The sequence below is a fragment of the Quercus suber genome, unplaced genomic scaffold (genome assembly GCF_002906115.3).
Source record: "Quercus suber isolate HL8 unplaced genomic scaffold, Cork oak 2.0 scaffold_316, whole genome shotgun sequence".
Taxonomy (NCBI): domain Eukaryota; kingdom Viridiplantae; phylum Streptophyta; class Magnoliopsida; order Fagales; family Fagaceae; genus Quercus; species Quercus suber.
This window is the reverse complement of record NW_027069771.1, coordinates 421,472-449,318: the sequence shown is the minus strand read 5'-3', so window position 1 is coordinate 449,318 and position 27,847 is coordinate 421,472. Positions and strand designations below refer to the sequence as shown.

General features: G+C 34.6%; 2 protein-coding genes across 5 annotated transcripts; both read left to right on the top strand.

Annotated features, from left to right (window-relative positions):
* Positions 1 to 968: 968 nt before the first annotated feature.
* LOC111988451 (V-type proton ATPase subunit a1) lies at positions 969 to 12,885 on the top strand. The gene is made up of 18 exons (XM_065782801.1): positions 969 to 1,441; positions 2,630 to 2,674; positions 3,220 to 3,342; positions 3,521 to 3,628; positions 4,391 to 4,501; positions 4,656 to 4,829; positions 5,030 to 5,167; positions 5,526 to 5,633; positions 5,784 to 5,891; positions 6,026 to 6,174; positions 6,293 to 6,446; positions 7,138 to 7,298; positions 8,264 to 8,470; positions 8,562 to 8,745; positions 8,835 to 8,918; positions 10,317 to 10,510; positions 10,600 to 10,659; positions 12,167 to 12,885. Exons 1-18 carry the CDS (start codon positions 1,298 to 1,300, stop codon positions 12,369 to 12,371), a joined length of 2,457 nt encoding a protein of 818 aa, XP_065638873.1. The 5' UTR covers positions 969 to 1,297; the 3' UTR covers positions 12,372 to 12,885.
* Positions 12,886 to 20,720: 7,835 nt separating this feature from the next.
* Positions 20,721 to 27,523, top strand: LOC111988298 (protein GAMETE EXPRESSED 3). Of its 4 annotated transcripts, none has more exons than XM_065782800.1 (11): positions 20,721 to 20,884; positions 21,223 to 21,347; positions 21,650 to 21,837; positions 23,111 to 23,242; positions 23,693 to 23,945; positions 24,959 to 25,243; positions 25,365 to 25,451; positions 26,172 to 26,204; positions 26,278 to 26,337; positions 26,413 to 26,555; positions 26,834 to 27,523. In XM_065782800.1, the coding sequence occupies exons 2-11, from the start codon at positions 21,272 to 21,274 to the stop codon at positions 27,428 to 27,430; spliced, it is 1,854 nt and encodes a 617-aa protein (XP_065638872.1). In that variant the 5' UTR covers positions 20,721 to 20,884; positions 21,223 to 21,271; the 3' UTR covers positions 27,431 to 27,523. The 4 variants fall into 4 exon arrangements, with proteins under 4 accessions (XP_065638872.1, XP_065638871.1, XP_065638869.1 ...); XM_065782797.1 differs by having other exon boundaries at positions 20,722 to 20,884; positions 23,111 to 23,440; XM_065782798.1 differs by having other exon boundaries at positions 20,723 to 20,884; positions 23,111 to 23,440; positions 23,693 to 23,939.
* The last annotated feature ends 324 nt before the right edge of the window (positions 27,524 to 27,847 follow it).

The window sequence follows — 27,847 nt, the reverse complement described above, 5'->3', positions numbered from 1 at the left end:
TGAATATTGTTTTTAAAAGTGGGAGCCAAACATGTATAATATAAATATTATTATTTGAAAACTAGTTCCAAGTTCAATTTTTTGAAAATTGTTTTTATATTGTTTTGAAAACAAAAATCCTCCGGATCCAAAAAAAGAAAACAAAAATCCTCCTACCAATCAAACCCTAAATCTCACTATTTTTAAGTACAATTTTATTTTTATTAATTTTAACAAATAGACAAATAATCTTTGAATAGAAAGCTAAGCTAAACGTGCAATAAATGCTTGAGGGAAAGAAAGGAATGTTTAAGGTTATTTAAAATACTAAATCCATTCATAATATCAATATTTATTGCTCAGAAATCTTACTTAAGTTGTTTTTTAATTTTTTTTATTGCAACTTATGTTGAAATTGATGGGATGATATTAGGGAAGATTTTAAATTTGAATACTACCAAACAAAACAAAGTTCTTTTTTTTAGTTTGCTGAAATTGTAATTTGAGCCAAAAACATATCTTGTTTGTTTTTTTTTCCTCTCCTAAGTCCTTAACACACTTGTCAATATATATATAAAAAAAAGCTCCAATTAGGCAATTACAATTAGTCCAAAATGAACATTTAAATAATTATGTAATTCTTTCTCAAAAAAAAAAATTATGTAATTATGCATTTTGACTTTCAAAAAAAAAAAAAACCATTTTGACTTCAGATTTTTTTTTTTGGTTGCATTTGAAGCAAGCAAAATCATTGTTTATTGCTTGCAATGATTCTTGAGCTATGTATTTTAAGGCTTCAACTTTCATGATCTTCAGATCTGCATATTAGAAAAGAGGTACACTCTGAAGTGAGATCTGGTTTGTATTTTATAGCTGTTTTTAAGGTTTTTTCTGGTAAACAGCGTAAATTACCAAATCGTGAAAGTTGAAACGAACTTGGTCTCACCGGGCCCACCCACTAAAATTTCAAGTTCGGTACCTCTTAAAAAAAAAAAAAAAAAAAAAAATAGTTTCTTCCACGAACAAGTGCGTTTATTTTTCTTTTTTCAACTTCCATCCAATAAGCTTTGAAAAGAAATGCGAATTTTCCGATTCTAATGGCAGATGCATGTTTTAGCATTGCCTAGAAAGAAAAGAAAAAACTGCAACCAAAATGCAACACCTCAACACACACACATAGAATTAGTTACGCAAACGCATAAAATAAAAGAGAGTCTGTTTCAGATCTGAAAGAAAATTCCGATCCTCGATCAAAGCACCAAAAAAAAGAGAAAAAAAAAAACCAATTTCTGTTTGTTTCCCGGGAAAATTTAGAACCATGGAGAAGTTCATAGAGAACTTGCCGCCCATGGATCTGATGCGCTCCGAGAAGATGACCCTTGTCCAGCTCATCATCCCCGCCGAGTCCTCTCACCGAGCCGTCTCTTACCTCGGCGAACTCGGCCTCCTCCAATTCCGTGATGTAAGTTTTTTTCTTTTTGACTCAGATCCAACTCGGTCTCTTTCCGAATTTGTGTTTTTGCATTGGCATTTTTTCGTTTTGGTTGCCGAGGGAATGAGAAATGGCAATGAAAGTCTAGTTTTTTTGAGGATTTAGGTTTGGTAGATTTAGCACAATCGGAACTTTCAATTGCTTTGGTTTCCTTCGTTTTCTTAGTAATCGAACAGAGGATTTTTGAATTTGGAGTTGAATTGTGTATTTGTTTAGGCATATGTAGTGATTGAACTTGGATTTGTTGTCAAGAAGTGGATGTCAGTAACATTGATTGTATTGGTTGGCAATTTGTGAAGGTAAAGTTAATTCTCTAGGAATTTCATAATATGTTGGATCTAGTTATGGTATCAGAGGCATGAATTCTTAGTATTAATTTCGGATTGCATGAAATGGGAATGTCCATGATTGAGTGAATTCAAGCTCAATCTTCGTGAAAGTACCTTTTGATTGGAATAAATGCTCCATCAGATATTCAGGTATGGAAGTTGAGAAGTTCTGTCCTTCATCATAGGAACATTAGTACAGAAGAGCAGATTCTAGAAGGAATAGAGAGAAACGTGAGGATTAGAATTGAGCATAATGGAAAATTTTTGGATTCTGAGATCTCTGCAACAATTGGAGAATTGCCTCCTCTGTTTTGCAGCAGCAGTAGTTGTTAGATCTGAGGTTCTTGGTTGTTATGATTAGCTACTGATCTGTATGTACAATTGGCTTTGTATTTGTGTTTGGTTGGGATACTAGCTTTCCTTGATCCTGATGTGTCTTTAGGAGTTGTGTAGTGCTGGTTTACTGGCCGTGGATACGTTCTTGTAGTTTGCTTGCTGTTGAGTCTCCCAGCTTTTTTTAAACTTTTAATAAAAATTTCTTACTTACCAAAAAAAAAAAAAAAAAAAAAAAGGCTCTATGAGATATTAGAAAACAAAATGTTATAAAAAAAAAAAAAAAAAAAAAAAGGCTCTATGAGATATTAGAAAACAAAATGTTACAAGAAATTGGTTTTCTTCTTGTAACTTTTTGTTTACTGCTGTATTTAGTTTTGCGGAATCAGTTTTGGGCCTTTTGAAGATCATTTGTGGTTGTATTGAATGGAGTTTATGCCCTACTCAGGTAATTGTTAATCACATGCACTAATGCTCATATTACTTTTCTTGGCAGTTAAATGCTGATAAAAGCCCTTTCCAACGAACATTTGCTAACCAGGTACCTACTTAACACTTGTTAAAGTTACTATTGCAGTTTGCATGTTTTAGACTGCAAAGTGTTTCTTATGGTTTATCTTGGTAACTCAAATGTGTGAAACATTAGTTGTCACATTAGTAGGTCTTCTAGAGATGTTTGCTGCAGGAGGTGGTATTATGTGTATCCGATGCATGAACCATCCCTGCTGTAGCCATAAGTGTGTTGTATGTACAGGTTGGTAGTTCCAGTAAATAGGTTAAGAAACATGTGCTAGTTTTTACATGCTTGTTGTGTTATAGTAGTGAATTGGTAAGCATAAGCATTTTAACATCAAGCTTTGATTTTATGTCTTTTACTAACAATTTCAATAAGATAAAATCCTTAAAATTTGTATTTGAAAAGAAATTTTATTAGTATTCTTTTTTCTCTGGAATCTATACCTCCTAAACTTATGTCTGCAACTGAATGGTGATTTGTTGAAGTCATTGATCATCTAGGTATTATTTCTAGTTCTATTTTTTTTATAGTTTAGAATGGTCCTAACTTCAATTGAGAGCTTTTCACAGGTGAAGAGATGTGCAGAGATGTCAAGAAAGCTACGATTCATTAAAGATCAAATTAGTAAAGCCAATCTACTATCTTCTATGCGTCCTGTTATGCAACCCGATATTGAGCTGGAAGAATTAGAGGTTATTTTCACTAAAAACTGCTCTTATTAAACTGGGAGGGAGATTTATTTATTTATAAAAGGCTTTGCCTTCAATTTTTTATGTTGTCAGTTAAAGCATGAAGCTTTTAACTTATTGTAGGGAGCACTCTTTGTTGGAATCTAATAATGTGTATTATATATGTTTTTCATAATTCCAGATACAGCTTGCTGAGCATGAGCATGAGCTAATTGAAATGAACTCTAATAGTGAGAAACTTCGACTATCATATAATGAGCTCCTGGAGTTCAAGATAGTATTGCAAAAGGTGATTTCTTGGCATATACGTATATAAGTGCATGCACACGATCACATGTAGACACACGTAAATACTTAGTAATAGTTTTGTGCTAGGAGCATCTTATCCACTATGTTTCTTGCCTTTTTTATTTTATTTTATTTATTTTTAATTTGGGGGTGGGGTGGGGTGGGGTGGGCTTATGTTAGCTATAATGTGTCTATGACATTCTATCTCCAACCCGCATTTTTCTTACTTAGACTGGCGAAAACCCAATCCTTTGACATCATCTGTTGGGTGCAAAAATATTACTAGGCTACATGGCTGGTGGCTTATCCTGTTGCTTATTATCTTAAAAAAATATTTTCCTTTCACAAAGGATATTTATAGTTGAGAGAAATACTGCCATTATTTATTGTCTTTTTTTGGTGCAATGGCTAATGCTTGGATTAGATCTTCACATGATGCACTAGTGCTAAGCACTCTTCTTAAGACGGGGTTGGTTTTGCATTCAATTTATTTTATTTTTATATATATATATATATATGTATGTATATATATATTTTTTCTATTGGTTGTACTAGTGCCTATAATTTTGCATCTGCACTTTCTATATTCTGTCCAGTATTCTATATTGTTTACTGGTTTATGTAACTTTTCCCTTCAAGACTTCTATTTTTTTTTGGTGGGGGGGGGGGGGGAATAATTTTTAACTTTTGCATTTTTGAATTCTAATGTTGAATGCTTTTTTTCCCACCCCTTTTCATAAATGGATTTTTGGGGCAATTTTAGGCAGGAGACTTTCTTGTATCAAGTGGTAGTCATGCAGTTTCAGAAAGAGAATTAGATGAGAATGTATACTCAAACAATGACTATGTTGAGACGTCGTCATTAATTGAACAGGTACTTATTCATTACACCTTAGAATGTTTGCTCTGTTCTTTGGTGTACTTTTTTTTTTCTTTTTTGGTTTTTTTGGGGGGAGGGGGGGGGGGGGTGGTGGTACTGAAGAAGCTATTACCATGTTTGTGTATATCATAAATTCTTCATTTTACAGGAGATGAGACCTGGAAGATCAGACCAATCTGGTTTGAGATTTATTAGTGGGATTATATGTAAATCCAAAGCTCTTAGATTTGAAAGGATGTTGTTTCGTGCGACGAGGGGCAATATGCTTTTCAATCAGGCACCAGCAGATGAAGATATTGTGGATCCTGTATCACGTGAAACGGTTTTCTTCCATCTCATTACCATTGAGTTTTCTGATAATTTTTTTTGTCATGTTTTGAACTTTATTCCTTCTTACTACTTGGCTTTCTCCATCCATGTTCCTTCTTGTACTGAACTTGTTGTTCTTGTTTCTTTAAAAGAAACAAGTAATTGAATTATCTGGTTCAGTCTTACTGATTCCAGTGAGTTGGACCTTTGCAGGTTGAGAAAACAGTATTTGTAGTCTTTTTTTCAGGGGAGCAGGCAAGAACAAAGATTCTTAAAATTTGTGAAGCATTTGGGGCAAATTGTTATCCTGTTCCTGAAGATATTACTAAGCAGAGGCAAATAACTAGAGAAGTAAGTACTCAGATGGGGACTCTTTATCTTTCCATATATTGGAATAAAGTTAAAGCTCACATTGACATTATGGTTTCTTCACTAGTGGTGACTTATCATTCTGCTGCAGTTTCGTTTTAGTATACACTACTGTTGTAAATGATTTGGTTTTTATACTTTCAGGATATCCAGAGTCATGAGTCTTTATTCAATAATAATAGTAATAATATTCTGGAGTGTTTAGAAGTTAATAACTTCAATTAATTTCAAGTTTGCCTTTCCCCAACTATCACCTAATTTTGCTTAATTGGTAGTTATTGAATATAATAATAATGACCACTCTATTGTTTTGGATATAAGTTTGGGTTTTTGGTTGCAGGTTTCATTACGTCTTGCTGATTTGGAGGCCACTTTGGATGCTGGGATCCGTCATCGAAATAAGGCCCTTACTTCCATAGGCATGCACCTGGTGAAATGGATGAACATGGTAAGATTCAGGTGTTTAGTGATTGTTTTTCTTCTTTACTGTCATTGGTGATTCTATGGAATTTCTGAACTTCATTGTAATGGTTGCTTGAGAGTAATTAAGCATTATCTTGATACTGATAACTACTTCATGCTTCCCATCCTTTCCCAGGTAAGAAGGGAGAAAGCTGTATATGATACATTGAATATGCTAAATTTTGATGTGACAAAAAAATGTCTTGTTGGAGAGGGCTGGTGTCCTATATTTGCAAAGGCTCAGGTAACTTGTTTTGCTTTCTCATTAGTATTGATTTTGTTTTGTTTAGAAATATGCTCCACAGTTACGGCAAGTTTTTACTTGTAGAGGACCTTTGCAAATTAATAGGTTTATTTATTTTTTTAATGACTCAACAGATTCAGGCTGCACTGCAACGTGCGACATTTGATAGCAGTTCACAAGTGGGCATTATATTTCACACGATGGATGCTGTAGAATCACCTCCCACATATTTCAGAACTAACAAATTCACAAATGCATTTCAGGAAATTGTTGATGCATATGGGTGAGTCAAATATGCTACTCATCATGGGTAAAAAGGGTTGGATTGTGCCTCTATCATTTAATATTGGACAGGCCTTTTCCTTTTTGATCAGAGACCTAATAAAGCAATTTTTTGGCAGTGTCGCGGGATATCGAGAAGCAAATCCTGCAGTTTACACTGTTATTACATTTCCATTTCTTTTTGCTGTGATGTTTGGGGATTGGGGTCATGGAATATGCTTGTTGCTGGGAGCATTAGTTCTCTTAGCTCGTGAAAGTAAGCTTAGTACACAGGTATGTTTTTTTTAGGAGTTTAAACAGGTGTTCTTTCAGAAGAAGCTACTGATGTGATTTAGGTTCCTACTTTAGTACTGATATAAAAAAAAAGGTTCCTACTTTAGTAAAAAGGAAAGTTAGTCATGATATCTTGTGTGTTATAAACTTATAATTTTTCCTTATCACAAATAATTGATTACTAGAGGCTGGTACAAAAATAATAGGCATTCTTTTTATAGGTAATGATTTTATTGAGTATATATGTCATTATTTGATTCAGAAGCATCATTAATAGTGCTAGAACCCCAACTATGACAGTCATAGCAACCACAAACTATCATTACAACTGATCTCCACATCTTTGATGGCAGTCAATAGTATTGTTTCTACTACAATTAGTAGGAGGTTACGTAATAATAGCAATAACATGCATATGGGTATTAATAAGCAGCACAGAGATGATGGCTTTGATGTCTTTTGTTTGTGAGGAACACCCGAAAAAGAATATGCTGCTGAACCATTTTTTAAATGGATGACATTGATGATCACTACTTATGTGGTGATTTTTCTTACTTAAATACCTGAAGTCAATATGTTATCTAAAAGTATAGTCATTAATGTTTTATGCTTCTGGAATTGCATTTGACAAAAGGGAATAATGTGTTAACCATGTTATTCTTATTACCTTTTTGATATATGCTTCCTGCAGAAACTTGGAAGCTTTATGGAGATGCTATTTGGTGGGCGTTATGTACTTCTTTTGATGTCACTATTTTCAATTTACTGTGGGTTGATTTACAATGAATTCTTCTCGGTTCCTTATCACATATTTGGTGGTTCTGCTTACAAATGCCGAGATACTACGTGCAAGTACGTTTTATCTATTTCTTTCTCAAATTTTTGCATAAACTAAAACTAATGGTGTTAGTTGCAAACATTCTTGTTCTTCAACATATATTATCTAAAGTATATTTTTTTTATTTGCGTCTTGTCTATGCCTTCGGAGCATTTTAGTGGAGATATATGTTGAATCACTCATATTTTGTAGCAATTCTCAGGCAGAACTCTTTAGTTTTTTTATTTTTATTTTTATTTTTTTTAAAATTATAATGTTGTTGCTATGCATCTCAATTTTGAAATAAACATGTGCCTGTAGGAATTTTTTTTCTTTGTTGATGTGCTTGTAGGTGTTAGTATTTACACCTCTAATCATTTATGGATAAAGTCAAATCAGTGATGTTGGGACTTGGGATGCTGTTGTCATAAATCCCATCCCAATAAAAGTGAATATAGGCATATATAAAGCAGTGGAGAACTTTATAAGTTGCACATATATGCTTGATGAGTGGTTGTGATTAAATCATTGTAAGTTACATTATAGTCATTTTTCATTGTTGTTGAGAGACTCATGTTGAGTGCAAGTTTGAGCTTTCATTAGATAGCATGTTGGTTCTTTCATTAGGGGTTTTGCTATTGCTGCAATACTAGAAATCTTAAACTGCACTGCTATTTAACCCTCAACAAGGCTCTTTTAAATATCATTAAGTTTGGCATTAAGTTATAACTTCTTTTAAGTTTGATAGTTTTTTCAGAATGATTTTCTTATTTATTTATCATCCAATTTTTTTTCATATTCTTTATCTATTCTGAAACTTTCTTATCAGTTTTTAGGCATATCCTGTTTTCTTTTGCATTACCTTTTTCTCTTCAGTATCCACCCTTTGTATTTATATAGGCTCTTAGTTTTTTATGCTATTTATAATCTGTTGGGATATTTTTTCACTTAAGATGTGCAATTATCTGAATCTATGATCTACTTTTGTTTTTCTGGTCAGGGATGCGTACACTGTTGGCTTAGTCAAATACCAAGATGCATACCCATTTGGTGTGGATCCCAGTTGGCGTGGAAGCCGTTCGGAGCTGCCTTTTTTGAATTCTCTGAAAATGAAGATGTCTATTTTGTTGGGCGTGGTCCAGATGAACTTAGGAATTATATTAAGTTACTTCAATGCACGTTTTTTTAGAAGCTCACTGGACATAAGGTGTGTCTTCTCCTCCGTCTTCCCTCTATTTCTCTCTTTCCTATATCCTTGGAAAGTCATGAGTCAAACTTATTCTGCATCTTGTTGGTAGGTACCAGTTTGTGCCTCAGGTGATCTTTCTTAACAGCCTTTTTGGGTATCTTTCACTTCTTATCATCATAAAGTGGTGCACCGGTTCTCAGGCAGACCTCTATCATGTAATGATATACATGTTTTTGAGTCCCACTGACAATCTTGGTGAGAATCAGTTATTTTGGGGCCAAAGACCGCTTCAGGTATAATCTGTGCTCTTTTGTTTCTCACTCTGTATACTTAATTGTATTTACTAGTCTTCTAGACGATAACTAAAGCTCAACTCTTGCAGATTATTTTGTTGCTTTTAGCTCTTATTGCAGTTCCATGGATGCTTTTTCCAAAACCTTTTATTTTGAAGAGGCTTCACACGGAGGTACTGTCATTTATTTGCTTGCCTTATCTATTTTCCTGTTCAAAATGATAGCCTTATCCACAGGCCTCTTTTTATATTTTTTAAAATTATTTTTTATTTTTTTATTTTTATTCCTTTGGATATCTTGAACTTTATAATATTGAACAAAAAAATATACTATGATTATCACAAGCATCTTGCTTCCTCAAAAGTGGACAGTTTTGACCTGATTTTTTTTTGTTGTAATACCAGATCATTCCCACTGCTTAACTGAATATGTTTCTTTAAAATCTCTATTATCTGCAATTGTTTAGCTCATTTTAAAATTATGCTTATAATTGTTCCTTAACACACTTGTTTGGTACTGGATTTTTTAGTTCACATGCTGGGCCATTAATTGAACATAATAGTAGTCTGTAAATGTGTGCGCCCTTGTATGACTCATTATAAGATTCCTCTGATGCAAAAGAAGACGTTCTTAATTCCTCAAAGTATTGGACCCACTTTTGGATTAGGTAGCTATGTCATGCTCATTATGTGCACCTACTATTACATGGATGATGGATGGGATATCAATAGTCATTTGTCCATCAACTCATACATTATGAAAATTACAATGGAAATTTGATGTTAGAGCTCTTTTATGGATGGGCCAGTGATTCCTGCTTGATGATAATTGTCCATAATGATGATACCTCTTTTCCTATCCGTAGTCAAGGTCTTTCCTAATGTCACACACCATGAGAAGAAAGACACCAAAGGAATACATATAGGGATTATGAACATGAGCAGGAAAAACTTTAGGCTTCACCACCTAGAGTTTACCTGGCATCAACCAAGCTATGGATAATTTCTGAAACATGTTCATTCATCAAAATCAACATATCAATAATGTTTCGACTGGGGCTTACATCAATCAAGGACAGAAGATCAAATCATAACTATCTCTTAAACCATCAAAATAAAATAAACTTCAAATCATTTAAATCCCATAATCGGGACCAATGAAATCAGTCTGCTTTAATTTGGTGTTTGCACCGTTGTTTCATCATATGATTGATAGAGGCTAGTTTTCTCATGTTTTCAGACGCATCTGAAACTTCCTGTGGGAGAGTAAAAAATGTATGAATAAAGATTTGGTTTGAGCTTCTCCTTACATAACTTTAAACCTTTACATGCTCTTCTTAAGTGTCACTGGTATTTACAGAATTAGGAAAGAAATGAATTTATTCAAGAAATATGCTTTGCTTGTCACTTTTCTTCATGAATTGTTAATTTCAATCCCTATGATCCTCTATCGGTCTGTGGACCTAGAATCTCCACTCATCTAGTATTTTACTCATATGAGTCAAGGAGACAAAATTTAGGGGCTTGGGAAGATATGAGACTGAAGCTGACTTTTCTTGATGATATTGCCAGAGATTCCAAGGCCGCGCCTACGGCATTCTTGGTACCTCTGAGATGGATCTTGATGTGGAACCTGACTCTGCAAGGCAACATCATGAGGAGTTTAATTTTAGTGAGGTCTTTGTGCACCAAATGATACACTCCATAGAGTTTGTTCTTGGTGCTGTTTCAAATACGGCATCATATCTTCGACTGTGGGCTTTAAGGTGCAGCCAGGATTTTACTCATCTTCATTAACTTCTTTCTTTGATATTTACTATAATTATCTAATTGGTGTCTGTTATTGCTATTACAGCTTAGCTCACTCAGAATTGTCGACTGTTTTCTATGAGAAAGTCCTCCTCCTTGCCTGGGGGTGAGTTTTTAGTTCTATAATGCTGCATAAGAAACTATCTTTTTTTGCGTCATTCTCCTCTCTTTTTATTTATTTGTTTATTTTTTTATGATAAGTAATAAGTTTTATTGGTATCAAAAAAGGAACACCCTAGTACACAGGGAGTGTACAGGGGTCAACAAATCAAGTATAAAAGTTACAAGAATCAAGAAAATCAAGAAAAGAAGAGAATGATTGGTTTCGCAAAGCAAGCAACCAATCCAATAAAGTTCTAAAGAAAAATAACTTGAGGTCTTGTCTGTATCTCTCATTATCTTCAAAACACCTACTATTTTCTTTCCCTCCAAAGACACCACATTAAACAATGGGGAACAATTATCCATATATGACCATTTTGATGACGACCAAGCCAGCCTTGCCAGCAAGCTAGGAGACCCACAATTGATTGCGGCATAACCCAATTTACTCCAAACAAACCCAAAATCATAGACCACAAATCCATAGCAATTGAACAATGAAGGAAGAGATGGTCAATTGATTCACCATTACACTTGCACATATAGCACCAATCCAATATCCAAGCTTTCCTTTTTCATAAATTGCCATTTGTTAAGCATTTTTCCAAAGCAGCAGTTTAGAAAAAGAGCCACTCGAGAAGGGATCTTCTGCTTACAAATGCTTTTCCAGGGAATACAATAATCATTAGAGCCCACAAGAAGACTATAATAATCATTAACCATGAACCCCTTATTTCTATCTGATTTCCAGCTCATTTTATCCTCCAAACCCTGTTACTAAGAGCCATATTTGGTATCCATGAAGCTCGACACAGCCTCCAATTCCTGAACATAAAAACCCCTATAAAGAAACTCACATCCCAAAAAAGGACCCCATTACATGCAGATTCTTCATTGGGCTCATGGCATATAAGACTGAAAACCCACCAAAGTTTTGGGGAGAGGAGAGAGAGACTTTTTCCCCCCCCCCCCTTAAGGAAGCTTTAGAACCTTCCTCCTTTAAATCCAAAAAAAAGAATAAAAAAAAAAAAAAAAAAAAGATACTCCCCACATTTTGTATGTTGCTCTGCATCCAATTTCACTCCTGTAGGGATTAACTATATCCATTCTGCTATTGCATGATTTGGAGCAACTCATCCACACAGTTTGCACAGGCCATACGTAAAACATTGAAATATGGTTTAGATATAGAGTGGTAGCGTGAATCCAGGTTTGATTTCCTTGTAGGACTGATTGAATCACTTTGATCAAGATCCTGTTTTGGTTTAAAATTTTTCATGAGATTAATATTGATTTTGGATTTGTTGATTTGTCAGTCTCTCCGTTGAAATTAATACAGTTCCAAAAAAGTCTGGTACAACTTACTACTTGGTATAGTTGATTGACAACATTTTCATGTCTGTTTTTTTACCATTCAGTGCGTAACTTGTATGGTACTCTATACTACACTTGCAATTAGTGTTTCTTGTTCTTTCCTCGGTATTTGATATTATTAAGGATGGTTATGACAGGTATGACAACATTGTCATCCGGTTAGTGGGGCTAGCTGTTTTTGCCTTTGCGACTGCTTTTATTCTACTCATGATGGAGACTCTTAGTGCTTTTCTTCATGCCCTGCGTCTTCATTGGGTGGAATTTCAAAACAAGTTTTATCATGGTGATGGCTACAAGTTCAGACCTTTCTCTTTTGCCTCCTTAGCTGAGGATGAGGATTAATTCACCCATCCATAAATCCTTTTGCTTTTAGTTTCTGGAAAGAAATATAGTATAGAGAGGCGGGAGCATCTATGACAATAGAAGAAGCCTAATTGGACATTGGTCCTGTTTTGGCTGGCAAAGAATTGGCACTGCCTTGCTAACACTGCTTGATTTTGACTTAGTAAAATCGTGGCTCATATTCTTTGGATTTATTGCATAAAAAGGTTCTGCTTAACCTTCCTTTGAGAGATAATTCTCTTCTTTTTCAGATGAAAAGAAATATTTTTTTGGGGGGTTGAAGGCTTAGATTCGCTTTTTGTAAAGATGAGTTGGAGAATACATGTAGCATTCCTGGATTTTGGGTCTTTGGGGATATGCAGGTTTACAAAATTTTGTATACACACACAAAAGCTGGATTCTGTTAGGATTCTTTGTAATTTTTCAATGTATTGGTTAATCACAGTTCTACTAAGCCCCATTTTTGTAAGGATCTATTATTTAGAGAATCCAAGTTAATTCTATCTGCCTGCAACCAGCTTGAGATCCATTTATAATATATCATACCATCATTATAAAGGATAAATGATTTTTTTTTAATGATGCATAAATGATAAATGATGATGTCAAAAAAGAAATGAGATGACAAAAATTTTACAGTTGTCATGACTAGTTGAGTCTTGCTACGATATTGTGAAGCTTTGCAGACTGCCATGTAGCGTAGTCACTAGTTGTGGCATGCTTTTGTACGTGCCAATATGACATCACATAAGTAGGATATTTAATTGATGGGAGGTGTCTATAAGAAACAAATTTATGTCAGTAAAGTTATTTTTTGTAAGATTTTTGACCAATTTTATAGGAGGTAGAGTCAATAAAGTTAACTTTTTGAGTTTTACTTGTCAATTTAGTACTATTTGTAGTTATTTCATCAATTTATATTAATTTTTTATTTGGTAGATTTCACAATATATCATTTTTAATGGAGTCTTTTGGTTAAATATTGCTAAATTTAAAACATATTTGCGTTATAGGTACTGTTACAAGTTATTTAGGAGAATGAGGAAAGAGATTGAATTTCAGCAACATTATTGCTGAAATTCAAGAAAAAGTAGGAGAGAGAATGAGAAAAAGGGAGGAAAGAGAAAAACTTGAATTTCAGCAACAGTATTGCCGTAATTCATCTGCCCAATTTTCCTCACTTGCCCGAATGTGTGAGTGTGAGAAGTGCAATGAGTGAGTGCCTTTTTTTTTTTTTTTTTTGTAATTGTGGCAATGGTATTGTCGAAAATGATAGGGAAAAAAAAGTGAATGCCAAAATTTGGGAAAGAATTAAAGAAAAATATAATGTGTTACGTACACAATATTTTCACAATAAATCACAGGTAACTAGTTATTATTAGTTCAAATTTAAATTTAACATTGAGATTACTATTTTAATCTAACAATAACAATAAGTAACAACTTGATACTTAGAATTTGTTGTAAAAATGTTGTAAAAATTGTGTGCACTTATCATTTCTTAAAAAAAAAAAAAAAAGTGTAATGGATTTGCCGAAAATGGGAAAAAAATAAATAAATTTTTTTTTTCTCAATTGTGGCAATGGTATTGCTGAAATTGTGGGGAAAAAAAATGGAGGGAAATTTTGTGAGCAGGAAGATGAAGCTTGATCAAACATGTAGCGTGGTAAAGGTTTTTGTGTATGGTTTTGGCCAACAAGAAGGGGTTGACATTTTGGTATCTAGGGAAGAATCTTTTGTTATGGAGGCTTCAACATATTCTTTTGAGGAATGATGAAATTGGGTTTGGGGGGGGTCAGGGTCTACAGCCAACATGTTCATGTCTGGAGGCCTTGAAGAAGCACCAACAGTTGGACCAGGAGGTTGGTACAAAGGTTCTTTGTCTTTCTTGATTGGAAAAGGTACAGTTTGTGATTTGTTTTGAGATTCAGATTGAGGTGGAATATTGTAGGTTATGGCAGGACAAAAGGGAGTGTAAGAAGATTATGGAATAGAGGAATTATAGCAGCTGGTAAATCACGTATCCCACTAGGAAAGTGTAAATGATAGTATAGATATAAGGATTAAAACTCAGAACAAGATACAATAAAGTAAACGATATTATTAGATTTAGGAACTTTTTTACATCAGACATATGGGACTCATCACAAGTTTAACTGTTAAAAATACTTGGTATTTTAAAAAAAAAAAAATTTAACTGTTTAATACGTGGTTGAAATGAAATTTTAATGAAAATTATCAAGAGTATAAGGTTTCATTATCTATAATCTACACTATTATTAAGGGGCTTCTCCTGTTTAGACTGATTTTTTTTTTTTTTTTTTTGGTTCCAAAATACCTCTACAACATACATTTAAGTAGGGGCAAAACTTGAGAATAAAAAATATATTTCTAACTCTTACCTAAAACATTTCCTACAAAATAAGATCACTCTCTCACTAACTCACTTTTTCAAAGCAACTATACGTTTGTTGTTATTTTTTTTTTCCTTTAAAAAAATAAATCATCCTCACATTATCTTCAAATCAAAATTAAAAAAAAAAAAAATCCTCAAGTTTATCTTATCCTTCATCAAATTGAAAAAAAAAAAAACCGGATACAGTTTCAGTTTACGTCCTCCTCTTGCTTCTTCTATTTTTTTTTTCTTTCATCTTGAAAAAAAAGAAAAATCTCCACAGCCTTTCAACAGACTCAAATTCACTATAGACATTCAATGCACAATAGTCAATCCATTTCTATCCTCAAATCTCCTGAAAGTTACCAAAAAAAAGAAAAAGAAAATACATACACACACACACACAAAGAGGCCAATCTTGCTATGTTACTCAAAGCAGTAACTATTTTCACATTTTGTTAAAGAGTGGTGACTGGCTAGGAGGAGGGAACCACCCAAAACAGAGTTACAAGGTATTTTCTCAAATATTTCGTTCTATTAATGTCATTTTTTAATGAGATAATTAAATATAAAAACGCTCATAGGACTTCAAATTTTTTACAGATTCTTTGTCGAAGGAGCATTACCACCGCTTGAGTTTCAGTTCATCGAACTTTCATACATTGCTTCTACCATTGGTGCCAAAGGATAGGCAGAGGCCAATGCTATTCCTAACAATAATGATTAATGGGCAGTGGGAATGGGTGTATAAGTTTTGTGTCTGAGAGATGGACGTGGATTGATTGAGGAGTATATAAGTTTTGTTTTCTGAGAGATGGGCATGAATTGATTGAGGAATCGCAATTCAATGGCAATTACCAGTTTCATTCTTTGTTTCTATAGAGTTCTAGGACTCCCTCTTATCCCATCAGCAAAGTGATTGGTTTATTTATTTTTTTCTTTGATTCTATTAATAATTTATGTCTCAAGATGGGTTTATTGATGTGTTGGGATTTTTTTAATTGCTGTGCATAAGATGTAATATGTAGGTTGTTCATTTACTTATCAAAATTGTTCGTATTTTGTCTTTATGAAAATTTGTTTTTATTTTGTCTGCTTACACTGAGAAATACTGTTTACATTGAGAAATATGCAAGCTAAAAAATCCTATGATCACTTAGTTTACTTTCCACTCTCTTTTGAAAGCTTTTGTTACTTTTCAAAGATCTTTTTTATTTTAATGCTTTGTTCTATTTATTTAGACAAAATTTTTAGTTACTTTGCTTCTAGAATTTTGTTTCCCCTTTATTCTGATACTTTGGATTAGATTTATTCCTCAAAATCATTTCAATTTCTTAATTCAATGTTTAAGAATTTGCTATCCTTTGAAGAAGGTAAAAATTGGCGAATCGATTTTGTCATTTTTTAATGCGTCTTCTGAATTTTTGATTTGGGGGATTGGAAGATTTAGGGGTCACTACGTTTTTAACAATGTCCTAATTTTCTATTTTGAAATACAAGAGAATGATTTTGAAGAAAATCTGTTGAGTCATGCTAAGAGTTTCACATATGAATTTCTAAAATTTGAAGCTGATGGGACTAACGAGATCAACTTCCCTGGATGAATCCATTAAGACTAACAAAGTTGCCTTGACAGATGAAACAACTAAGCATCCCCGGTGATAAAACCACACCACTGACGAAGGCAGAGAAACCATTCAATGTAGCTAATAAATGATTCGGGTGGTTATAAGGCCAGCTGTGCGAACCGTTGGAAGCCCATTAAAGTCCACATTACTGGGGATGAGGCATTACCCAAAGGAGCATTAAAACCACCATAATAGCCACAACGGCTAGAACCTATGAGAATGTATATATAGCCCTCACACCTCCAACAGAAGGTACATTTTTGACACCAAAAAAGCACCTCTAGTTATTCTTATGTTCTGTTATTTGCTATAATCTTCTTATACTGACTTTGTCATCGGAGGCGTTGTGGCAGGCACCACATCGGTGACCATCTGAAGGGATTGCTACTTTCATTATGACACAGACAAGTATCCGGCTCCATTTGAGCGTATTCACTACAATTGATGAATTTGCATTTCATCAGTTTGGCACCGTCTGTGGGAAACGACATTTTTTCGTACTTAGGTTTGAAAGCGTAGTTTCCTATTAACTTCAACACTTAGATGGATTCCAACTAGGATTCAGCAGCCTTAGCCTAGCAAGTCCAAGCTCTTGCGGCCACCATCGAAGAGCTCACCAGATAGAATCAATAAAAATGAGGCTACGGCTTCAGCAGGAGGAGAATCGGTTCAGAGCCAACCAGGAGAATGAGGGGGATAGCCATAGAAGAAGTGATCGTCGAGGACCTACAACTCCAGATGAACATAACTCGGATATTCTCCGGGAGATAAGGAGAGAGATGGACGAGCTAAGGAACGCCATTAAGGAGAAAACGGACCGGAGCTTGGATAGAATGGTCAGGGCAACAGATTTGCCTTTAACTACGGTGGTCCTGGAAAGCCCTGTGCCGTTGAAATTTCGACTGCCTCAACTTGAGCCCTTTGATGGACTTAAGGACCCCTAGGACTACCTCAACACCTTTAAGACGACGTTAGGCCTTCAACATCCCCCTGAGGAGATACTGTGTTGTTCCTTCCCCACCACTCTTAAAGGATCTGCAAGGGAATGGTTCACGAAGTTACCAACGTCGTCCATCGATAGCTTTGAGTAGTTGAGTAACGCCTTCTTGCATGACTTCGTTAGAGGACAACGCCCAAAGAGGCCAGTGGATCACTTACTCACCATTAGACAAGGGGAGAAAGAAACCCTGAGATCGTATGTGAAACGCTTCACTCGGGAGAGATAAGAAGAAATATATATGTTTCAACAATAAGACAATATGCATCAGGTTGCTTACACCGTTGACCATCTTAAGGGATTGCTACTTTCACTATGACACAGACAAGTATCCAGCTCTGTCTGAGCGTATTCACTACAACTGACAAATTCGCACTTCGTCAGTTTGGCGCTGTCTGTGGGGAACGACATTTTTTCGTATTTAGGTTTGAAAGCATAGTTTCCTATCAACTTCTACACTTAGATGGATTCCAACTAGGATTCAGCAGCCTTAGCCCAACAAGTCCAAGCTCTTGCGGCCATCGTCGAAGAGCTCACCAGATAGAATCAGGAAATGAGGCTATGGCTTCAACAAGAGGAGAATCGGTTCAGAGCCAACCAGGAGAATGAGGGGGATAGCCATAGAAGAAGTGACTGTCGAGGACCTACTACTCCAGACGAATAGAACTCGGATCTTCTCTGAGAGAAGAGGAGAGAGATGGATGAGCTGAAGAACACCATTAAGGAGAAAACGGATCAGAGCTTGGATAGAATGGTCAGGGCAACAGATTCGCCTTTCACTACGGCGGTCCTGGAATGCCTAGTGTCGTCGAAATTTCGACTGCTTTCGACTGCCTTAACTTGAGCCCTTTGATGGACTTAAGGAACCCCAGGACCACCTCAACACCTTTAAGATGACGCTAGGCCTTCATCAGCCCCCAAACGAAATACTGTGTTGTTCCTTCCCCGTCACTCTCAAAGGAGCTGCAAGGGAATGGTTCACGAAGTTACCAATATCGTCTATCGATAGCTTCAAGCAATTGAGCAACGCCTTCTATATGTTTCACCAATAAGCCAATACACATCAGGTTGCTTACTTTCATGGAGAGCAGTACTTAAGAATAGGTAGGTTTCGAGTCAAATTTATCATATGCATGGTTTGGGAATTGTTTGTGATGCCTCAAGCTTCGTAGTGTTGTAATATGCACTCAATAATTAAGTTGCAGCTTTTTTTTCTTTTTTGATAATGAAACTTGAAAACTATATAGTTTGATGTAATGTAATGTATGCAAAATAAATGAGCGGCCGAAATATGTCTTTGACGTTTTAATTTAAATGATATTCTTATCTAGCATTCTGAAGAGATCGAGTTAAAAGAATTATTTTGATGCTACAGTTATTGGGGAAACTAGACAAATAGTATTAAACAAATATATATATATATATATATAAAGGACTTTCGAGGTAAAGATCCATAATGTTAGACATGTTTTGGCTCAAGTTGCCCAAACCAATTGTAAGCTCATGTATCATATTAACCTTAAGTTAGTCTATAATTAGGCTAGAGTTAGTCAAATATTCTAGAGTATATAAAATTCTATAGGCGTAAATGCACTTTTAGTTCCAACATTTTGTACTTTTTCCATTTTGGTCCATACATTTTATTTTTACCACTTTTAGTCCTTAAACCAATTAATGTGGGACATTTAAGTCCTTGAAGCACTATTCCGTCAGCCAACTAACGGGGAAATTGACATGGGCATTAAAATATTATAAAAAAAATTATTTACATTTTTTAAATGCCAAAATTTAAAAAAAAAAAAATTAATTACTCAATTTTACGCCAAATTCTATATTATGTTCACTATAACACAAGTGCTTAATATAATATGTAATTATTAAGGATTTTCTGACTGTATGGACGTAAACCTTTGTATGTGTGTACTCTCTCTTAACTTCAGGCTTCCACCTATCATTTAATCATCACATACACAATAACTTTTACATATAATAATTTTAATCTATGTCCACACCATTCCAATCATAAACCATCAATTAATATCTTCATAGCTAGTCATACTGTTTTCCCTTTGTAACTTTTTGTGTACATCCTTCCCCTCGATCCCTAACAAATTCTTGATCTGCTAATTAATATTCATAAATTTTTCTTCTCTAGGATCTTAATGCCCCCAGCCCCCCACAGGTCCCTCACCAATAAAGACCTTATCTTCATTCTTATTTTAACAATTAATTACCTATGGCTTTGTCTTAGATTGTAGCCCTCCCTCTGAATACACAGGTCTCCCCTCAAGTATGAGCTACTCCAGAATTTTTGCTACAGTTGTGGAAAGTTGAGCCATGCAAATTTTTATTTTTAATGGGTGTGCAAATACACTCGTTAAAGAAGAATCAAACAAGTCCAACTACATTGGAAAATAGCAAAATCAAATAAACAAACTTTTGTTAACAAATTTCCTAAGAGCGGTGGTTAAGATACATTTAATGTTTTATTAATTAATTATGTTTTTTTTATACATTTTTAAGAAAATAAAGCGAAACTGTACTCATATATCCAAAAAAAAACACACTCAGTCATGATAAATTTATCATATAAACCAATAAATAATTAATAAGTGCACTTTTTTTCATTGAAAAACATACATTACAATTTATAATTAAACATTTATTAATTTTTAATTTGTACTCTTAAGGCGCTCGTTAACGTTACCCGTAAACAAACAAGGAAAATGTTAATTGATATCTTAAGAGCATTTTTTAATTAATCATTTTACAAAACCTTTTATAAAAAAAGAAAAAAAGTAATTGACTTGTTTGACATCTGTCTATATTTTCCATAAAAATAGCATTAAAATTAAAAAAAAATTCTAAAATTATTCATTAATTAATGCCCTAAGCGCATTTATTAATATGATCTCCTAATGCTAAAGCATTTTTCTACTTAAAAAATAAAAAATAAAAATAAAAATAATCAATGAACTCGCACTGTTCCACGTTAAAATTATATCTTCATTTCTTGCAAAAAAGAAAAAAAAAAGAAAAAGAAAAGAAACCGGTCTACTTTTGATCTCCCGCCACATACTGAGCGGTTGAGAGCCGTTATAATATAATTTCAAACCGAACTAACCACGCAAACCCTGAAACCTCTCTTGTAGTCTGTAATGCCGTCCATGGAATCCCAGAGATACACTGGTAATCCCACTCCTCATCTCTCTCTCTCTCTCTCTTTTTCTCTCTCTCTGGAGCTAAGTCTACACGTTTTTCGAATGATCTCATTTGATCTTACTGGAGAAGCATAACGGGTTTTAATATCCAATTCTTCGAATCACCTTTCTCTCACTCAAAGACAGAGAGAGAGAGAGATAGATCCACACTTGGTTCTTCAGGCTTCAGCTTGTGGTATATAAATATTCTCCCTCGGATTCTCTTCCCCTGTTGGACAAATCACTTTCTCATTCCGATTTCTTTGCTTTTTCATTCACTCTCCTCTATTAAGGTAATTCATTCATTCATTCCTTCCCGCACTTTTATGCCAAAACCCTAACTTTCTCTTCTCCGTTTGGTTCCCCAGAAAGCTCCGGAAAATTCAATATTAATAAAGTTGAGGATTCTTTTCCCCGACTATTAGGTTAGGTCTATTTTGGACTTGTGTGATTCTCGTCTTTATTGTATTTTCCTGCGTTTTCTCGGCAACCAAACGGAACATTATCGGCACAGTTGTTTCTTGTTTTATTGTCATTGCTGTTTCTACTTGTTTTATATATATCTTTGTTTTCGAAGTAGAGAGCTTTTAGATTAAAATTACTGACACTGCTTGTTTACGTGTTTGTGGAGGTTTTAGATTCAAATTTCTGTTTGTGGAGGTTTTGTTGTAATCTTTGCAATGCCGATAATCCCACTCCTCATCCTGTTCTTGCTCTTTCCCACATCCCTGTCCATGGAATCCCAGAGATACACTGGTAATCCGCGCTTATTTTCACGTCTCTCTCTCTCTCTAGAACTAAGTCTACACTTTTTTAGAAGGAACTCCTTTGATCTTTCTGGAGAAGCATAACGGGTTTTAATTTCCAATTCTTGTAAGGAACCCATTTGATTTTTCTTGAAAAGAATAATGGGTTTTAATTTTCTGCCCAAGTTTTTCAAGTTTTATGGGTGTACAATACTTGGTTGAGTTTTGGTGGTTTCTTTATGTTTCCCTTCTGTTTCTTTTTTATTTGTATATTTTCTTTTGGAAATTCTAAGATACTAATTTTTGTTTCAGGTCAAGAGCCATCTAGAAGTTCTGGACACAGGCTTTCGAAACCTCTGGTTGGTGAAGATGGGAGGATTTATGCTTGTTCTGAGAAAGATTTATTTGCATTTGAAAGTAATGGTACCATTGCATGGACCATACATTTAGACTATACATGTAATGCTGCTATGGCTCCTGTTCAGGGCGGTCTCGGAAAGGTCAGCAATTTTTTTTTGGTTTCCTGTGTTTACAGGACGGAGCCAAGAATTTGAGTGAGGAGGGCTAGAGTATTGAACAAAACTCACTTGTTAATCAACTTTTTATAATTTTGCTTAAGAATTTTTGGAAACTAAGATATTATCATTTTATGGAATTGAAATATCAACAATTTTTGAAATTGAGATCAAGATTTTGAATTCTATTTCAAATTGACTATTGGAATGAAATACTTTGGTATCACAAGTCACAAGACACACAATTATTAAACTAAATGAAAGTATAATTTATAATTAATTTAATATATTGTTTTACAAAAATCAAATAAAATGATTAGATTGCTATTAAAAATAAAGCAAATGTGGCATTTTTGTAAATAAACAAACATGTAGGGTATTTTGTAAACTATAAATAAATCACTTTCTCTATTCTCAATCCCACCCATTCTTGTTTTTACTGTTTACCTCACATCTGGTCTTTAAACAGGTGTTAACTTTTTTGATATCTGCTTGCTCTTCTTTATCGGTGTGCGTTCTAATAATCTTCTTCTTCGTCTCTTTTTTTTTTTTTTTTTTTTTTTTTGTCTAGGAAAGGTCAGCAATTTTTTTTTTTTTGGTGTGTGTTTAATGTCAGATTCTATGTCACTGCGGCTACTAGTTTGCAACTTCCTTACTTCAATTGCAATGGCGTTGGATGAAAATTTTAAGTTTTGCTAGCTAAGAAGGGGAAAACGCCGATGTGAATTTATTGTCACTCTTTAATACCGAGCTTTTGATTGCTTAACATTTAAGTTCATTTGATGGGCGTTAATATATATATATATGTCTAACCCTCATTTTCTCTGAAATTACATAGTCAGCATGTCAATGACTATACCATATGCAAATTGACTCAAGCTAATCAATGATCATAACTTATGCATATTCACTCAATTAAGCCAATAGTATGTATTTTTATAACTTCCACCCCCCTCTCATGCTGATTTAGAATGAAAAAATTAGGCATGTCATGCTTTGAGATCAACGTTCTATTTGCATTAAGTGGTAGAGCCTCTTGAATATAACATGTTAGGGAGATGCATCACCTGTCATTATTCCTTTCACTCTCACCTTTTGCATGTCCTGACTTCTTTTTTTTCAAGTTTATTATGTACTGCAAAACTTGTTCCAGCTAGACACATGTTGCAAATATATGGTAGCCCTTCACTGAACCCTTGGAAATATTATCATTTTGTGCAACTTTTTATGTTCATAAATTCTTTCAATGTATTTCCAGATATATTTGGTTGCAGAAAACAGAGTACTGAAGATCAACTCTTTTAATATTGGCTCATCCAAACCTGCTGCAGAAGTTTTCTTTGGTCCAGTGCCAGGTCAAGAGGAACTAATTGAAATTATTGGGCTCTCAGTAAGCACACTTAGTTCATCTGTATTTATCAATATTAAGAATCGAGGACTCTTTGCATATACGACACGGGGACAACTGATCTGGAGTGTTGGACCTGTGATTTATCGATTTGGCTACCAACTAGGTTGCGGGAAAAATGTCACAGATTGTTATTTTACTTCAGTTCCTGTGATTGATCAATGTGAAGCTAGTATATATGTAATGTCCACACATCCCTTGTTTCCTTCATTCTTCTCTGAAGTTTGGCTATAAATGTTAGATACATGTTGAATTTTGATCAGTCCTCTTCTCATATGCAAAGTTGCGATGATTTAAATGAAATGATTTCTTTAAGGGGCATTTTTTGAAGCTTTAATTAAGTTTGAAATTGTCAATTCTTTCGGGACTAAACTCTCTTTCAATATATGCCTTCATGCTTATGGACTTGGTATCTATGTTATGCATTGGCAGATCTCAAATACTGAAGGAGAATTATATAGTTTGTCAGTTCGTAGCCCTTACTTCAAATGGATCCAGGATTTTAGTTCCCTCGACAAATATTACACCGTCACCCCTGGAAACAATGGTCGTTTGTATGTCACTGTACCAGCTAGGGCCCTTGTGCTGGCTCTAGATGTCTCTACGGGTACTGTTTTATGGCAGAGATCTATTGGGCCATTGAGTACTACGGAATGTGCACCTGTTGTGGATTCTAATGGTAACTGTATGATCACAAATACTTGTAGTTGGTACATGTTGCTTTGCACCATAAATTTGTCATATCATATTGATTTAGATGTTCAAAGTTTGGGATAACAATATTTGAGAAGCATTTGAGGGGACAAAAGTAGTACCTGTCAATGTGCACAAGGGGTGCACACAGCATCTTGTTATTATGAAAATAATCAAATGGGAGCATCTCCCGCTCAAGAACACAGTAGAGAGTGTACTCAAGTGTACAAAGCCCACCAGGTGCATGTTTAACTTGCTAATAAAAACAATTGCATTATTTAATAATTATGTATGAACTGTTGAATTCACTTTAAATTGGGGATAAATGTGCTCAATTTAACTTTAAAAAGCCTTAGGTCCCAACTAAATGTCACTACATAACTTTTTTCTTTTGGGTTATCTGACTCTATATGCAGTCATATTCTCTTTGGCATAAATTAAAATGGCTCCCATTCTGCATATGTATCGGTCTTAGTTGCTCATGGTTCTTTTGTCCTCAACCAATGCCACCTCTAGTGTATCTTAATATGCCTTTCTCATTACATATTTTCTTATATTGCTATTATTCCATATCAACATCCTCAATTTTATTTTTTACTCTCATTATGGTAGTACACGATACAGCTGGCTCTATGATTGCCTTACATAATCAATTATTTAATTTGAAATACACTCAATTATCTCATGGTGCTCCAGGTTTTTCTTCTCGTAAATCTGTAGGTCTTCACCATTTTTTTTGTGCGGATTGTCAATACTAGAAAATGGTATTGTAAAACTTCTAGCACTTATTGGCCATCAATACACCTTAGACCTCTTTTTCTTTTTTTTCACCTGGTTTTATTATGTTCTTAATGTTGTTTACCATGAGAATGAAATTGCTGTAACAATTTGGTTTTTTTTTTTGGGTCAAAATAACTAATTGAATCTTCTGCCTTTTTTTTTTCTAATTAATCTTGTTGAGTGATTGCTAAGCTCCTTTAATCTTGTTACTTATTGATGTACCAGGTTGGGTATCTGTTGGTTCTTTGGATGGGTTCCTATACTCATTTTCACCGACTGGGATTCTTAAGAAATTTTCAAAGGCAGATACACTGAATTGTGTGATTCAAGTTGCTCCCCTGCTTGATTGCTCAGGCTATGCAGTTTATTTTTCTCAGACAGAGATGGAGGGAAAGATTAGCCAAAAAATTGATGAATATACTTATGTCTCAGCAATGAGACCAAAAACTGTAATCTTCACTTTGTTGGTTCCAGCAACTGGGTTCACCTATTGGTCTGAAAGATATCCTGGTAATTTCAGTTTTCAGTAATCTTTCCTCAAAGTTGAGGCTACATTCTTTGAATTCGTCTCTTTCTAAGTACAATATATTTTAACTTTACACTCAAAAATGATTTTAGTGGATTGTATTAGATCAATTCTCATCTTCCTTGTCCGAGAGTGATCTGCGCCAATTTGTACTGGATGAGGGGATCCTTCTTGCTTTTGTGGCTGCTTCAAGTGAGATTCTCTTAATAAAGCATGTGTGCTAATTGCAGAGTGTAAAGTGAAATACACATTCTGTGACTTCAAAAATAATTTAGGCTTATTTCTCTCTCTCACTTTCTCTCATACCATAATTAAGACTTAGTTGAATAGTAGAGTGTCTCATGTGGAATCAACACAGGCTGTAAGAGAGAGGGTTATGATATCATCTCATAAGATACTTGTTCATTGAGTAGAATAGAATTTATGTCTATTATATCAAAGGATAGGGCATTCTGGAATATTTGTCTATGTCACATTCGACAAAAATTAAACCATTCTGAAGAAAATCACAGAATGGATGGCTAAGAATCATCTAATCATTATTATCTGTTACTATAAGAAATTACTTGGTTGCATTTTTTTTTTCTTTAAGCCAGATGAATAAAAATTGGGATAAGGTTTTTTCTACCAACCATCTCTCCTAGACCCCACAAAAGCGGGAAGCCTTGTGCAATGGATATGATCTTTTTACATAGACAAAAGTAAAGTCCCTGAGAAGATGCATGCTCAAATGAGGCTTTTCCAAAACTGGACATATTTTGTATTTTGATAATACCATTATATACACATTCTAAACAAAAACAATTGAATCTTTTACTCCTTTCAAGAAACTAAATTCACATTTTGATTTGAACTTTGTTTCTGAGTTTTAATATAGTTTTACTCACATCTTGACAATTGTAATTGATGCAGAGACTGGCAACCCACTGCAATGTCGTACCAAACGTAATCTTTGTTCTACTACCTTGTCCTTCACTTCATACTGTGCACTGTATCTAATTTGTGTTCTCATTAACAGGTCAGAAGTGTGCATCTAGCTGCTCGCAAGCAAAGCCCAAGTATCTCAGCATCTACACAGGTACGTTGCAACCTTCTGCATATGTTAAAGAAGAACGTAGTGTTTATGAACTACCAATAATACTCTTTCTTTCAGGTAATGAAAGGGCAATAATACTCTTCCTGCTATTTGAATCTGCTGTGTTGGTCATGCTAGCTGGACTTGCACGGTTCTGTTGTATATTTTGGAGGAAAAAGAAGGTTCAAGGCCAAGACCTTGGAAGTTTCTTAGAAAAGCGAGTAAGCTTGAATCCTTATATTTTTGCTGAACTAACACTAGATAGTGGGGTAAGGGAGATGTCTATTGCTTCATTGGCAATTTACACTAGAGGGAGACATATCTTTCTCTTTACACTGGTAAAAGAAGCATACTTTCTCTTGGTTTCATCTAAATCAATTTCTTTATTATTATTTTTTTTTTTTATGATAATCAATTTCTTTATTCAAGAAAAGAAAGCTTAGAAGGCCATGCTACCTTCAATAACCTGAGAATGTTTGTTGTCTTTTTGGCCTTTCAGCGCTCTCTCCAGCTCAAAAAGAAAGTATTTGATAGGGCAATTACAGAGCTTGAGCAGAAAGCAGCAGAGCAGGCAGTGGCCAATGAAGTTTTTGAAAAATTGGGGGATATGGTACGAGAAAGGGAAGGAATAGAAAGGAAGTTGTCAACAACCTACAGTCTAGGCAGAGATAGGCCTGGCTCACAGTCTAAATCTATGCTTCCACTATATGATGGGAAAACAAGGAGCTATTCTTTCCTAGGTGCAAAGAAAGAAAGTGTGACAGTATTTCACACGTTAAGTGATACGTCTTCTGAAGAAAGCGGGACTGAGAAAGATACCCACTGGGGTTTTCATGAAGAGGAGTTAGCATCCAAAGCAAAAGCAAAGGCAAAGGCACCCATTGAAGCTGAGAGTTCAAGTGATGATGGGATCTATGAAACAGACTATCAGAGTAGTCCATCAGAGACCACATCAAGTTCAAGAGGATTTATCAATCCATTAAATGGGGGGCAAGAGTTAGGGGAAGTGAAATTGCATGATAAGGAAGTGAAATCCATGCAAACTGGTAGCAGATTAAGTATAAAAAGAAGAAGGGCCTTGTCATCAACTAATTAGAAACTTGATAGATGATTCATATCTTGTAATGCTAACCATGCAGTTCTGCAAATCTATTCACTTGATTGAAGTAGTCCAAAAATCTTTTTATTATCTTGGTTCATGCAGTTTGAAGAACAGCTTAATTAGTAAATACATTCCCAACGCAGAATGACACAATTTTGAGGTTCTTAAAATGAAGGACTCATCTATTTGCTGAGGCTATACCATGATGATATGAAAGCTAGTGCAGATATCTGGCCATTCAGCAAGTTTTTCCAACTTTTGACAAAGTCCTTCCTCCTTAACATCTCACCAGCAGCCCCTAGTTAGCTGAAAATTTGGTTCTTAGGTCCATTTATTCAAAACCAGATCATACTTATCACAAAGCTTGACATATATGATATATGCATGTATGTGTATATATATATATTGGTA

Bases quoted from the DNA above. Each gene is read 5' to 3' on its own strand.
- LOC111988298 (XM_065782797.1), top strand. From the start codon at position 21,272: ATGCCGATAATCCCACTCCTCATCCTGTTCTTGCTCTTTCCCACATCC. The intron at 25,244-25,364 runs GTAATTTCAGTT...GGATTGTATTAG, and splicing joins TTGGTCTGAAAGATATCCTG to ATCAATTCTCATCTTCCTTG. The intron at 26,205-26,277 runs GTAATCTTTGTT...TCTCATTAACAG, and splicing joins ACTGCAATGTCGTACCAAAC to GTCAGAAGTGTGCATCTAGC.
- LOC111988451 (XM_065782801.1), top strand. From the start codon at position 1,298: ATGGAGAAGTTCATAGAGAACTTGCCGCCCATGGATCTGATGCGCTCC. The intron at 2,675-3,219 runs GTACCTACTTAA...AGCTTTTCACAG, and splicing joins AACGAACATTTGCTAACCAG to GTGAAGAGATGTGCAGAGAT. The intron at 3,343-3,520 runs GTTATTTTCACT...TCATAATTCCAG, and splicing joins TTGAGCTGGAAGAATTAGAG to ATACAGCTTGCTGAGCATGA.